The 16,207-nt window shown below is 43.8% G+C and overlaps 1 protein-coding gene across 4 annotated transcripts in view; it reads left to right on the top strand.

Moving 5' to 3' along the window:
- The window catches only part of LOC146854175 (aldo-keto reductase family 1 member B1-like), a 199,226-nt gene that overhangs the window by 93,913 nt on the left and 89,106 nt on the right, over window positions 1-16,207 (top strand). For all 4 annotated transcript variants that reach the window (XM_085651947.1, XM_085651948.1, XM_085651949.1 and 1 more), the window contains one exon: window positions 8,473-8,640. In XM_085651947.1, the coding sequence (XP_085508073.1) occupies window positions 8,473-8,640 (168 nt within the window). The remainder of the gene's footprint in view (window positions 1-8,472; window positions 8,641-16,207) is intronic.

Genomic DNA, 16,207 nt, shown 5'->3' on the forward strand with positions numbered 1-16,207 from the left:
TCCCCTCAGTGTTGACTGCACAGCATGAGTGTATGGGTATTGCCTAAGTGAATTGATAAGTGCATGGGTAGTGCCTGAGTGGAAGGTTTGGTAGAAGGGTAATGTCTGGGTCATTTGATGATTCGAAGTATGAGTGCAAGAGAAATGCCTGGCTCATTAAATGAGTGAATGGGTAGTGCCTGAGTGAATAGATGAGTACATGGGTACTGCCTAAGTGAATGCTAGAGTTTAGCATGAAAAGTGAATCCTAGAGTGTAGCAGAATAAGAGGAAATATATTTCTCCATGTGAAATCCTTTCTCCTATTACAATGAAGCCACACGAAACCAATAGTGTCTTAGTAAAAAAAAGACACAAAGATAATTTGTATACAAATAAAATATACTTTCATTTTAATAAATGCATTATAAAGATGATATAGCTCAACAAAAGAGAGAATGGGTCTACTGGAAGTTTCTCCTGCTCCCCTAGAGGATAAATAACAACAACATGGCCTCAATGATAACATACCCTGAATCAAAGATGAGTCCTTGTGCAGTTAGGGCTTTTACCTGTCCATGACTTGACAATACCTTCAACATGGCCCAATGGCTATTTCTTGTTGAGTTCATGTGGTTAGGAATACCACATTAGCCTCTAGGATTGGTGCAATTGCCCCTCACTGGGCCATGAAAACATATGTGCTTGAAATATCCCGCCTAGATCCTACATATAACGACTTGAACCTAAGGAATTTTCCCTCAGCACCCATAGAATGAGTCTCGCACGATCAGGAGCAGAAATGGTTAACTGGTACATAAACTGGCGTGATGCGTGGCCGTCGCCACACCCTGACGTGATGACGTTCACCCGTTGCCATGCCCACACATCATGAAGGGTTTGTGGAAGCAGCCGGAGAGACCAGCTGCTTCAATAGACCAGTGCCGGCTACCTCTTTTTCTCCGGGATCATGAACCGGGTCCAAGTAGGTGCCGCAAGCAGGTGTTTGACTTTGATGAAGTAAGTGATGGACATGGGCGGTATTTGCGAGCATTAATAACCAGACAGGGTTGTTGCTTAAGGGCTCTAAATTAAATTGTTTTTGTCTCCCCAGAGTGTGACAATAGGCAACACCCCCTGGCTGGGTCCATGGGATATCGCAAATTTACGATTCACGTAAGCTTTGACTAATGTTTCTCTGCCACTAATTTTGAAGGATATCACTGGTTTTTAATCAGAAATACCACAACAGGGATAAAATAAAATTATGTGGTCAGTGGTAATTGTCAGAGGAAGCTTCACCTCAATTTTGGACGTGGTATAAAATCTAATGCCGCGCATAGCTTCTCTTTCAAACAAGGATGATTGAGCAATTGGCACTAACACTCCATTTTATCAAAACCACACGCTGATTGCCACAAGTGTAGTTACATGTATGAACTACAGTCATAGATGGACAGTTTTTTACCCACAACACATGTTAGGTTACACAGGTGTAGGTTATAAATGCAGATCCTGGCATGTGGATCTTTTCACCGCACCTGATGAACCTAGCAGTGAGCTTACTACTGTGGAATGCATGATTGGCCTGAATGTAGTAAGCTTGATATCATGTTGTTTTCTGTTTCAGAACAAAGCGTTGATGAACTAACCTTAAGTTTTGCGGTCAATTGAATCACTTCATGAGTAGACCTTAGAGTGTGCACTCATTTCTATATCTCACCGGTCCTGAAGAAAGCCTTGCTAATATGCATCCAAAGGCTGAAACATGTAGACCTTGTCACTATGTTTACAAACTGATGTCTGTGACCAAGAAAGTAACAATTGACATCCACCATTTTTACTTTTAACCTTGCCCTATAACCCCACTATTAAAACTCTCTTGAGAAGTTACATAGGCAATTTTAAAATCACTTGCACTTTTTCACTCGCTCCAGAGAAAAATACCCAATTCCGCTGTAACTCAGGCCTCGCAGCACACGAGAGAGGCACTCGGCCCCTCGGGTGGGAACCCTATGATGAAGCATGCCACCAACTAGGTTGGTGGGTGAGGGTTCTTTTAAAAACAAGTATTACTTTCCTTTTCTTGACCACAGTAATCCTTCCTAGGAATTACTCCTTCTTTGTCGTTGTTACAAAGATGATAAAAAATATATATATATATAATCTATTCTCTATAACAGTATTGTTGTTTTTCTGGACTATGTCAGTGTACATACATCAGAATGAAGTGTAAAGTGCCCAGAGAATTATTAGGACACTTGGCAATTTCAGCGATCACCAGCCTGATTCTGTGACTTCTCCATATCATTGATAGATTGATCCCTGGAGGAAGGAATGACATTTAGCTGATATTGCATTTTTTAAATGTTTGTCTCATTATCACCTTTCCACAATGTCCCTTTACATGAACCTGAACGTGTTCGCTGTCACAGTCACAATACAGAATAGTTGTATCTTGGTCCAGATCAGGGTCTGAAGTGGCAGTATCCCCAGGACATGAGTTGGACTACCATGTCTCCAGGGTGCTTCAGGTTTCCCCCAGAGGAACTGCTGTTCAATTCTCAGGCACAGCTTTTCTTCACCCCCCGCATGGGTCAGCTGGGTGCTTCAGCTCCTGCTCCTCAATTTCCTCAATCTTGAGAGCACTACATGACCTGAAAGAGCAAGGATGTGTCTTTATTGTCTCAGTGACTGACCTTGTTATGGTTCATCCAATGAGAGGAGGCTGCAGTCCCTTACTCGTCGCAGCGTGGAATAGATTCAGCTAGACTGCTGATCCACACCTCTCTGTGAAAAGGCATCACTGATAGATAGGTAGTCCTGGGCACTTAAAAATGGCTCCCAGGCTTGAGTCTATCTGTGACGCGTCCTCTCATTATGATGGGGAGGACCTCCAAGCACTTTCCCAGACTGAGGTGGTCACACCCACAGGTCTGTGAAAATTTAGTCTGGAAATGTTCAGCTAAGACAGGCGCCTGTGCATTTTGTGCATGTACAGTGCCTGCCTGCCTGCCTGACCTCAAAATGAAGAGACTGTGTCAGGCTGACCTTTGCTCACTCTTTATGTTTGCAAAAAGGTGGTGACATGGACCCTATTACTTAATGTGCAAAGATTGTACAAAGATGCATAGATAGTGAGTAATTAAGCACATAGATGTGCTGTAGCACGGGGTTCCGCTCATCACTTACTCCTCACCATGAACCCAGTGTACATAAGGTCAATTGATCTTTGTTGTCAGCTGAGACATAAAAGTTGAATCTCAATATAAGTCATTAACAATTTTCATTACTTTAGATCAGTCAATAAATAGAGTTTAGCTAACTTAAAGGGTCTTATTCCTAAATCTTTTCATCATTCTTTCTTTTATTAAAGTATTATTCTTCAAGATTCTTCAGAAAAGAACAATCAATCAATCAATCAATATTTAGCAATGCAGGTCCTCACATTCAGCTTACCTTGCCGCATCTATTTCTGCCTCTGTTGCTTTGCTTCAATTGTTACGTGATGTTTTCTTAATTTTCTTGCCTACATTGCACTCTACCGTCTGCACCCATCGGAATCTGAACCAGGCCCGGTGCCAGGAACCCTAGCCATCCGGCCACCCACAGATATTCCAACATGAAGCTCAGAGCCCTGGACCTCAGACACTGCAACAACAACTGCTGCATCGCATCTCCTAGAACAATGGTAGGAACTTTTACCTTCCACCACTGCTGCCCCACCTGCAACTTAAGACCGCCCCACCTCACAGAAACCCTCACCACACCCACCGTACCAACCATGACCACCCAGGAACTACTCCACTGCCTCCTGATGAATGCCTGTTCGCTCTGCAAACGAGCCACCGAAATCTTGGGCACCAACACAACCTTCAATAATTATGTCATCTTCAACACAAAGACGTGCCTCAACTCCCTCCTCCACCCTGGACATCGCCACCATGACACCCAACGGCTACAAGATGATGCACCAGGAATGCACCAACAAACGCAGAAGAGGCTTCACCATCATCCACAAAGAAACCAGCCATTGCACTACCACCAAAGAGGGCACCACACCGATCATTGAACACCTCAATTTGTAACTGAGACCGATGGCACAACTACCAGAGGCACCCTAGAGCGTACTCCTCATGGCAACAGTCCAGCCCAAAATGCTAGACCAGGACCTACCTGGACCGGAAACAAGCATCCTGGGAACGGTTTCAGAGTATCACCCATCATCAGCCAGGCTAGCTTGAATCCAGTGACACAACAAGCCAGGGGCCCACATCTGGGCATATCCTTAGCCACATAGGGTGAACATAGCAAACAGAACAAGATAAAGGACAGAGTGCCAAACCTTTTCAACCACTCACCCCTAGTCAAGAGATCTCGGACAACACTACATTGTCCACTTCACCACCGCAGGATCACCATGCACCACCACCAGGCCCCCCAGCTTCTCCCTCTGCAGCCCGAACAAAGTGGCAGAGACCCAATGGACAGACATCCTCAACACCACCCAGCTGGACCCCCCAATCAACCCTGAACAGGCCTTCCAGAATTGTTTTGCCTGGATCACCAACTGCGCCCACAGAATCACCCCCATTAAGCCAGCCCAAACCATCAAATCTATCAAACAACCCAGTTGGTATTCATTAGAACTCAGGACTATGAAACACAACTGCAGATTACTAGAAAAAAGATGGCACACCAGCAAAATGCTCACAGACTGAACTACCTTCAGGTCAGCCCTGAACAAATACCACCAACACCTTGAAAGACAGGAAAACAGGAACCCTGGCATACTGCATCGAAGCAAGTGCAAACCACAACAAGGAACTCTTCAGCATCGTCAGAGAATTCTCACACCGTCAGCCACGATAATATGATCTCCCCTTCCCAGGGACTCTGCAACACCCTGGCAAATTACTTCCACCACAAGATATCCACCATCTGCAGTAAATTTGAACCCCAACTCACTGACCTTTACAACCTCATCACGCTGACTGACACCACTCACAAACACCCCCTCACCACATGGAAACAGCACACCACTTAGAGCACCACAGCCATCATAAACTCCATCTACTATGGAGCACCCGAGGACCCCTGCTCCCACCACTTCTTCAACCTCGGGAGCAAGGAAATCAGCAGTGAACTCACTTCCATTCTCAACCTATCCATTTCCACTGCCACCTTCCCTGACAGATGGAACCACGCAGAAATCAGACCCCTCCTCAAGAAACCATCCGCCGACCCCAACATACCCAAGAATTATCGCCCCATCTCTCTGCTCCTCTTCCCCACCAAAGTCCTCGAGAAGGCCATCAACTGCCAGCTTAACAAACACCTGAAGAGAAACAACCTGCTGGACACCCCAATCCGGCTTCTGTGCCAACCATAACACTGAGACAGTGCTGATCGATGCCACCAACGACATCAGAACCCTCCTTGAACAGCAGCTATGATCCTCCTCAGCCTCTCAGCAGCTGTCAACACCGTATCCCACCACACACTCTTCAAGAGACTCCACCACATCGGGATCCAGAGAGAAGCCCTCAAGTGTATTGCATCCTTTCTAACAGGACAGACCTTGAGAATCCGTCTACCTACTTCACTTCAGAACCCAAGAGCACCATCTGCGGCGTGACTCAAGTTTCATCCTTCAGCCTTACCCTGTTCAACACTGACATGACGCCCCTGGCCAACATCGTCAGAACCTATGGCCTCAACATCATATCCTATGCAGATGACACCCATCTCATCCTCTTGATCTCAGAAGACCCCTCCACCAATATGACCAACTTCCGCAACTGCATAATGGGTGTCACAGGCTACATTAAGACAAACTGCCTGAAGCTCAACATGGATAAGATGGAAGTGTTGATTTTTGAGAACTCGGATCCGGACCCACACAACAGTCTACACCCACAACCTTGATATCATCCCGGACAGCAAACTCACCATGAAATGCCAGATCAATGCAGTATCCTATGCCTGATCCACATCCTCTACAATCTCTGAAAGATCTTCAGATGGCTCCCTGTCAGCACCAGGAAAACTGTCACTCAAGCCCTAGTCACCAGCTGACTTGACTATGGCAATGTGCTCTATGCAGGAATCACCACCCAACTCCTAAAGAGACTTTAGATGAGTCAGAACTCAGCTGCCAGACTCATCCTACACCTCCCCAAACGGACCCACATCACCCCCCACCCAGGAACCTCCACTGGCTCCCCATCCATAAAAGATGCAAATTCAAGATGCTGATACATGCATGCAGGGCCCTCCACGACCAAGGACCAACACATAATAACCACTGCCTGAACTTCCACCAAGCCTCCAGACAACTGCACTGCACCTCCCTCACCCTGGCAGACACTCTCCACATTCACCAGAGCTACAGCAGAGGACCTTCCTTCTCCTACCTCGCTGCCAAGTCCTGGAACGACCTTCCTCTTCACTTCCAAATATCACCCTCTCTTCCTGAATTCAGAAAGGGACTCAAGATCTTGCTCTTTGACGGATCACAGAAAGAACCTAGCACCTGGATACCATTACGGGTGAATATCTCTGCTTTATAAATCCTAGTTGATTGATTGAGTGATACAATAAACGTAACAAGCGCATTCTATTGAGAAACGTCCCTATTTTACACTAGGTCAAGATAAATGGGAAATGGATTATTAATTCAGAAATTCATGAAGAGTTTTGATGAGAGAAATGAGCATAAGTATATAGCTTTCCCCAAATAAGCTGGAAAGTATTCGCAGCTCAAGTAACAGCAGATCAAGGAATAAACTAAGACTTCTCAATAAAGAGATGTCCAGGAAACTCAGGGGCATATTAGCAAGACCGGCGATAATGGGCTTGCTAAGATGCATTATAGAATTCCAATAGAAGCCCAGGTTAGATGTCCTGCGCATCTAACCTGGGCTTCTATTGGAATTCTATAACACATATTAGCAAGCCCTTTATCGCCATTTTAGCTGCAGTTTCCTGCCGCTAACACTGCGATAATTTTATCGCCGGTCTTGCTAATATGCCCCTCAGTACAAGATCTCCTCTCAGAGAGTCAGGAAAAGAGGAAACAGAATAAGATGCTACTCTCAGTCAATTAGTCTGTTTTGCATTGAAGGGGTGGAAGCATTGGCCCTAATTGAATATGCCTAACTAGTCTAGGAGCATGCACTATTGTAAACACACATTTTCTATATTGCAACATGAATATTCTTTCTTCTTCTTGTTGACCAATAGGATTTCAGCACGCTCCAGGGAACAGGTCTACTCCCTATCTTCTCACCAGAGCACAATCGTCTTACAACCGTGTGTCCTTAAATGTTGAGGGCACATCCTTGATTCTATGTAATATCATCTTCCATAAATCATCCTCCCTGTCGTCTATACATTCTGTGGAGTGAACCTTACTATCAGTCATCTAAAGCAAAAAATATCTATTCATTCATTAATTACAGCTGCTTCCAAAAATGCGTCTGCAGCAAAGAGAAGAAAACAAAGTGCACAATTTTCATTTAAAGTGAAAACAAGCATTTCAGTATTAATGGGCCTTCACATTAAAGACATGGGGGCATATTTACTTTTAGTGACACCCTGGTGGCGTTAAGTATTACACCTTATTTACAAGGCAGCGTTAAGCCACTTAACACGCCTTGTAAATAAGGGCCCTATTCACGCAGCACTTAGAGTGAAAGGGGCGTGCGATGGGTGTTGCCGTGGGCGTTTCACCGCAACACCCGTTGCTTTTTGATGCTGCCCCCTACAAGGTTTGGAGCAGCACCAAAAATAAGACCAGGAAATACCTGATCTTAAACAGGCAATATGAGGAGAAATGTTTCGTTTCTCCTCGTATTTTCCTTTTCTATGTGAGCTGCCTTCTGCAGCACACATAGAAACAGAAAATTGCCTGTAAAGATTGTTTATGTGTAGGAAGGTGTCCATCCTGCACATAAACAATCCCCCCTGCAATGCAGGCACCTTTGCAACATGGCACAAGGCTGCCTGCGCTGGTGGCAGGCTGCTTCTTTAGCGCCAGCGCTAGTGGCAACGCAGGGGTACGCTGCATTTTTGTAAATACGGCACATCGCTGCGTTTTGAAACTGATGGAGCGCGGCATTACTAATTTGGGCGTAATACCGTGCTCCACCAGTTTCTAGTACATATGCCTCATAGAGTCTTCACATATGCCTATATTTGAATTTGTACTTTATTACTAGGTTACAGGCCTACAGGTTTTAAGCATGGTTGCCTACTACAATTTTGCATCAAACATTCTTCATATTTAACTTAAAGTCTGCAATTTTTTTTTTTAATAAAGCATTTGATAAGTATTTAAATTTGCATTAGCAGATGTATAGATAATTTACCACCTATTGAAAGGCAGACCAGACATATTGCCTAACTAGTACATATACGTGGCATTACCGCTTCTGCTGTGGTTGACGCAATTCAATTGATAACTTTCTTCTCATTTTGTTTGTTAATCCAGTCTTCTCCTGAGAAAGTGAGGGATGCTGTGATGGCGGCCATTGATGCAGGATATCGCCACTTTGATAGTGCCTATTCCTATAAGAATGAACATGAAGTTGGGGAAGGAATCCGTAAGAAAATACAGCAGGGTGTTGTTAAACGAGAAGATTTGTTTGTTGTCAGCAAGGTACTGTTCTGATGGAGATGTTGGTACTGCTGAGGGCAGTTACACATCTGTGCATAAAGTTAATTAAAAATGTTTATAGTTTGGGATTACATGAGGGATGGGAATCCATATTTCAAATTGTTATTGACAAAGTTAAGACCTGGCTAAATGTATATCCTGTTTGTTTTTTGGCAGGCTATTGCACACTATAATGGATCTCCCACAGAACACAGTGAGGATTTACTAAAGCATTTGTTAGTATTAGAAGTAGTAAAATGGCCAACTCTGTATTACTAAAAGTGCAAAGATGCCATAGTCCCTTCTATTTGTTCTAAATATATATGAATATTACCCAAATATTCCAATTTTATTAACATTTATGTTTTCGTTGCTTTGGAGCTAATTCACAAAGGTATGTTAGATTACATAAAAGAGTACTACAGGACTGCTACTTTACATACTTCAGATAGCCTATTTAAATAGGCCCACTGTCACCTATATATGTGCCAGAATGGTGTTCAGTGCAGTTTCCTTCAGAGAAGGAATCTGTCTTACTTATACCTTTGTTAAAAACTGCCTGTATTAAAGTTCCCTCGACATATAAATCTGGATTGCAATTATGGAATAAATTAGTTGGATTATTCCTATTAACCCCAGATATTTCAAACCTCAAGTCCTTCAAATAGAATAAACCCAATTCAGAGTGTCTGCTGGCAGGAGGTATTTATGTCAAAATGTACACAAATGTTGTGACTGTGTGTATGTGTTTGTGTGTGTAATATCTACCCGATGTACCCAGGACATTGTATTGACATCCATAAATGAAAACTTGTGTATTTATTTTATAGTCCTGAGCACACACATCTGTATTCATCTGGTTTGTGGGCAGGAATGGAGTTCTGTTTTCTTAGGATGTTATACTTGCCAACCCTACCAATGTAGGCAGTAGGCTTCTGTTTATCCTGCGGCATTAATGCCTACTCATTTTTGGGTTACATCCTAAAGCTTTTCATGAAGCCAGGCTAGGTCAGGCCTTGGCAATTGCGGGCTCTCAGTGAAAACATCAACACAATGACCCAGGGCAGTTAACATGCTTTATCAGAAAGCACTAAGTGAACGGATGAAAAGAGGTAATTATCTTGTTGGCTGTGCTGACAGATCCAAAAATTCCAACTTCACAGTGAAAGTGTGGCCACAGTGAAAATTAGGGTGCAGGCCCTGGGGACCCCATCCCCCAGGGCCTGCACCCTAATTTTTTTTGTTAAAAAAAATTAATTTGGCCCTCCCAAGGCCTTAATCAGCCCCGGGGACCCCAACCCCCGAGTCATGGCCTTTTAAAAAAAAAATCTTTAGGAGGGGGGCTGCGTTGCCCCCCTCCTCAGGCCACTTATGGCCCCGGGGGACCCCAGCCCCCGTGGACGGCCTTTGTTTTTTATTATTTAAAAAAAATATATATTTATAGAAACACCTAGGACATGCTGGACAAACCGTATGTACCTATCACCATGACGATTTGCGTGATATTCATTAAAAGGCGACTATGCATACAATGAATCCACGTGGAATGTATTTACACCGCTAGTGAAGCTCTGACGTGTCTGACGCCCTACCGTGCCTAATCCCGGCGCCCCCGCCGGTGGGTACTCTCCAAGTAGACACCCTTGTCGTTTATTTATACAAACATGGGTAGCTATTGACGGGCACATTTAATACACACGCACACCAAGCCATTCAAAGGGGATTCGACAAAAATTCGACCAAACTATGCAAGAATACCCTCTCACGGTTAATAAAACACACATCCACCGCCGGATGTGTAATACTTTATATTTTACTCTCTGGAAAGGAGACAAACCTCACTTGAGAGTCACAACGTGCTCCTGGCTGAGCCCAATGCTGTGTTACACCCACCAGTGCCCGCCGAGTGCCACACACCTCTGTGTTGTATTCCACCAGCTAGTGCGTATGCTATTACGATCTCTAGCCCATGTGCACTGTAACACCACCCGTGAATATGTCATGCCACACTTGCCTTCGCACGGGTTATATTGCCCCATCTAACGTGCCTTCCTCGATGCCTATGTTATAATGCACAGCGCTATGCCATACATATTACAATCTGGGATCCATATCTTTGTCACAGTGCATATGCAATGTTACACTCCCCAGTACATATTTTATATTACATCTTTAGAGACTAGTTAGGTTACACAACACTGTCCTGTGCATATTACACTCCAAGGCGCATATCGCATAGCAAGCGCTAGTGCCTGTGCTATCTCGCACTCTCCAATGAATCTGCCATTGCGCACAATGTATTGCATATTATATTTCACGCCCCGGTTCAGCTTATATCACACTTTTTGGTGCATAGTTTATACCATATACTATATCTAGTTTTCATTTTCAATCGTGCTCTCAGGACTATGTTCTATATAACACTGCGCCCACCTACCCTTTTCACGGGCATTACATTTTGCGATGGGGGGTGGAGGGTCAGGGGGTGTTTCTGCCAAGTGAGCCCGGAGTCACAGTCACAAACGTCCTCTTCTTCCTGAATAAAAGTGAGATTATGCTGCATACTTGTTCATATTTTAAGTAGTTCGCATAGACACACATTTTAAAAACAATAAAGTTCCTAATACCCACTTTCTCTGAACAGTTAGCTTGCTGCCCCATCCACCTCCTCCCTATGCTCTGTTGTCTGAATCCATGGACTAGCCTCCTCCCTCCTGCCATGCATGGTCTGATGTGCTGCCACTGCCCTCCATGATGTACCAGTCCACTCCTCCTGCCCTCCATTACCCAATTCATTGACCTCCTGCTTAGCCTCTGTGCTCAGCTTGCTGCCCCTATTCTCCTTCCCCCTGCCCTCCGATGTCTTTGTGCATGCCCCTGCTCCATCCTTTTTGCCCACCATGTTCCATGGACCTGCCACTCCTATCTACACTGAGTGTTCTGTTGAGCTGCCACTTCCCTCCCAACTGCCTAGCATTGTCAGATGACTGTAACCTGTCCCTGCCACCTCCACCCAGCCTGTCCACATGCCATGCCCCTATGTCCTCCATGGACCATTTTACTGCCACACCCTTCTGCCCTACCTGGTCTGTTGTGCTGCAACTGCTCCTCCTGCCTGCCTGCGCGGTCTGTTGTGAGGCCCCTTCCCCTGAACTCTCTTGTCGGTGCCCAGGTTCTAACCCTCCCTTCTATCCTCCATGGTCCTTTGTGCATGCCCCTGCACCCGCCTTCTTGCCCATCATAGCCAATGTGCTGCCACTAACCCTCCCGCTTGCCATACATGGTCTTCTGTGCTGCCATGGCCCCTCCCACCTTCCCTGTCTGGTCAGCTAGCTGCCCCTGACCCCCTCCCACCTTCCCTCCATGGTCTGTGTGTATGTCATCATAGTCTCATTGTTGCTCTCCATGGTGTGTCTTGTTTCTAGTGCCCATCCTGCCTGACCTCCATGGTTATCTTGCTGCTCCTGCCCTGCCCCCTTGCCCCCAGCCCTCTGTTTCCATGTGCAGACCCCTATTCCCTCCCTCCTGGCTTGTCTGTTCCATTGTAATGCCCCTGATCCGTCCCTCCTGCCCTTTATGGTCTGTTATGCTGCAGCTTTCTCTCCTGTCTGTCCATTATGGTCAGCTAGCTACCATTGCCTCTTCCCCCTCTGTTCTCTGTTGTCCATGTGCATGGTCCTGTCCCCTCCCTATTGCCTTCTATGGATTGTTGTGCTGCACTCCCGTCCTGCATGCCCTGTGTGGTGTATTATGCTTCTGCAAACCCTGATGCCTGCCCCGTAGGGTCAGTTTGGTGCACCTCTCCATGTCCCTCCTGTCCTCTGTTATCCGAGTCCATGTCCCTACCCCAATTCCTCCTGCCTACCATGATCCAATGTACCATACTTGCGAACATTTTGAACTTGGTAAGAGGGAGATTTTGAAAAAAAACTGGGGTATTGATTTTCCCCTTTGAGTTACATTGAAAAAGAGGAGATTGTAGGCAGGCGACAGATCAAATAAAGCCCATTTGAGCTTAAAAACATTGGACGTTTCCTGGCTGAAACGGGTCTGTTGGCATGTATGGTTGTACTACCACTGCCTCTTCCTTCTGCCCACAATGGTCTATTATATTGCCACAGCCTCTCTTGCCAGTCCTGTATTGTTGGTTTGTTGCCCCTGCCCCCCTTTCCACTGCCCTCCATAGTCTGTTGTGCTGCCACTGCCCTTCCCGCCTGTCCAGTGTGGTCAAATTGTTGCCTCTGCACTCTCCTACCTGCCTTCAATTTTCAGAGTCCGTGCCCCTGGCCTCTGCCTCTCAACAGTATCCCAATGAACAACTAGATTGCTAACATTCTGTATTTATTACAAAAGTGTGGAACGCCTGACGTCATCTTGATGTCATCAAAACTGTAATACCTAGAGTATTTCCTTTAGAAATTACATATATGAGAGGGTCTTATTTGCATCAAAATTATGGTTAGTGCTCTAAAAAACTAAAATGAGGACATATTTTCTGAGTTTTCAAATAGCGACAAAGAACTTTTAAATTATTTGTAATCTTTATGTTTTTTATCCAGTTGACCACTTGATTAAATGTTGCACCTAGGGGAGAGGATGTGGTGTTACTTCCAGAGCTGCAGACTTTGCAACTGGGGAACCAGGTTGGAGTTTCTGCTTCAGCTCAACATTCTGTGATTCTGGTCAAATCACTTAATCTCCCCACGTCTACAACCAAAATGAATTTGATCTTGTGTCATGTAACCAATGCTCATGTAAAGCACTCCAATACCTGACAAGTCTGCACTATATAAAACTGCAAATAAATAAGTGTTTTGCACACTTCTGTCATTGGGCTACATGTGGGCTACATCTGGGTGATATTTGGGCTACATTTGGGCTCTTCTGTCTCTGGTGGCCATCTTGGGAGATTTATTTGTTATGAAGTTTCCTAATTTCCTCATTTACTGCAGTCTCCTCAGTAGCAAATACTTTCAGTTTTTATTTTGGTTCCATCAAGAAGGCATTCAGGTGTGTCACACATTTGCCATAAATTCTGAATGTTAGCACTCTAGTTGCTCATTAGATCACTGTAGTAAAGCTACTGCTCACCAGGGAAGTCTGCTGCTGGTATTCAAGTGCATGTTTCAGTCTGCATGTCAGAATTGTTTTATGAAATAGAAGAGGATTTGAGAACTCAAAATGTGCCCTAATTTTTCTTTCTGCAGCACTAATCATAATTTCTATGGCAAAATGAACCCCCTCATTTTGTTCCTTTGTAAATTAAATGTTTTAAGTGTTACCACTTTATTCCAATCAAGATGGCTTCAGGTGTGCCATACCTTTGTCATAAGTAAGACTGTTAGCGCTCTAGTTGTTCGTTAGAACACTCTGGGACATTCTGTCATTGGGATATACTTGGGCTACATCTGGGTGATATTTGGGCTACATTTGGGCTCTTTTGTCTCTGGTGGCCATTTTAGGAGACTTATTTGTTATGAGGTTTCCTAATTTCCTCACTTACTACAGTCTCCTCAGTAGGAAATACTTTCAGTTTTTTTACTTTGGTTCCATCAAGAAGACATTCAGATGTGTCACACATTTGCCATAAATTCAGAATGTTAGCACTCTAGTTGCTTATTAGATCACTGTAGTAAAGCTACTGCTCACCAGTGAAGTCTGCTGCTGGTATTGAAAGTGCATGTTTCAGTCTGCATGTCAGAATTTTTTAATGAAATAGAAGAGGATTTGAGAATTCACTCAAAATGTGCCCTAATTTTTCTTTCTGCAGCACGAATCATACTTTCTATGGCAAAATGAGCCCCCTCATTTTGTTCCTTTTTACATTAAATGTTTTAAAAGTTACCACTTTATTCCAATCAAGATGGCTTCAGGTGTGCAATACGTTTGTCAAAAGTAGGACTGTTAGCGCTCTAGTTGTTCTTTAGAACACTCTGGGAAGCTGAAGTAGAACAAAAAAGGAATCAACTGACAGTCTCTGCCCTTGTTGGATGTACATGTTTTACTGAGAATGTCAGACTTCATTCTCACATGACTGAGAAAGATAATGTGAATTTACAGAAAATATGCTCTCAGTTTAGTTTATAGATCACCTTCCAAACCTCTGTGGGAAAGGCATGAGAAAATAGTTTTCTCTCAAACATGATTCATGATATCACAGCAGAAGGCTTTTTCACATTGTAATATCACCTTAGAACACACCACAATTCCTAAAATGAGTATGGTACCATCAACAAATGATTTATAATGTAACTAAAGTCTTAAAACCTTCTATTAACTCACGATGAGATGTGTAGTTAGGCTCCGCCCAGATATCTCTATTTTTTTAACTCTAATTTTCTCAGAAACTACTGAACGGATTTACACCATTTAAGCAAAAGGCACGAGTCTGAACTGAGGAATACCTCTTTGCCAAATTTGGTGTAATTCCGTTCAGCAGTTCGGGCTATGGGAAAATGCATGGAGAAAATGCCTTTTGGGACCCCCCTTTTTTCTCTGCCCCCGCTTGACGAATCACCGTGAAATTTGTAGAATAGGAGCGGACCAGAGCTGGCCAAAAGTTTGGAAAATTTCGCGAAGATTCGTCAATCGGCGCCAACGTTATTCCAAATAGAATGTTGCGGATTTCCTATGGAAAATAGATCCTAACTATAACTACCTACTGGTGACTGCCAGTAGGTAATATATATATATATATATCACACAATTCCATTACCTCCAGGATGCCTCCACATACAGACATGGACCACTTTGTAGGTGCATTGAATCAGTTTATTGCATAGTCGCCATTATGCGTTTCGGCTCAAACAAGCCTTGATCACATGACATGGCACTGTGGCTTCAACTTTATTTTTAAAGTGACAAGTGCAGGGTGTGGCGTACCACGTGCAAATAGCAACCATAGACATACAAAAGTTTGTGATGAACACATTTAAATATTTGGCTCAACTTGCACAACGTACATGGTAAAATTGTTATTAAATCAATTGTTATTAATAATAAAAACTGGCAATTGCGAAGGCATAAATAAGTATTAAAATAATAAGTTACTTAAAACACCTTGTATGTTGTTGTCTTATCGCATGGACTTGCCCATATTATCAAACCATATATTGTCCTTATTTGAATAGATGAGTATAGTCAACATGAATTCACATCTGGTAATTTCTTGTGTAATACAATTGCATTATCAGTGTCATGTTGATATTAACTCCAATCTTGAATCGCCATATACTGTGTTTGTGTGTCCATGTCTGTCCTGGTTGCCTGTGTGTAAAGTGCTCAGGTGCAGCGAATAAAGTGATAAAGCGCTTAAAGTATCTATGTGCAAAGTGCATGTTTCAAAACTGTAATATTGTCCGTTAATCAGGTCTAACTCTCACCCTATAGGTGGAGTACTTCTTTTGGTTTCTGTTCTATTCAGGTTATCAAAGAACAAATGGGGGGAGGTAGAGGGATAATCTTCATATTGATCAAATATAAATATATATATATAGCACTCTGCAACACCGGGGACACTCTGAATCTGCTCACCTCAAATGTCTGTAATACTGTGCCTGGAGTGGAAAAA

The sequence above is a fragment of the Triturus cristatus genome, chromosome 4_1 (assembly GCF_964204655.1).
Source record: "Triturus cristatus chromosome 4_1, aTriCri1.1, whole genome shotgun sequence".
NCBI classification, from domain to species: domain Eukaryota; kingdom Metazoa; phylum Chordata; class Amphibia; order Caudata; family Salamandridae; genus Triturus; species Triturus cristatus.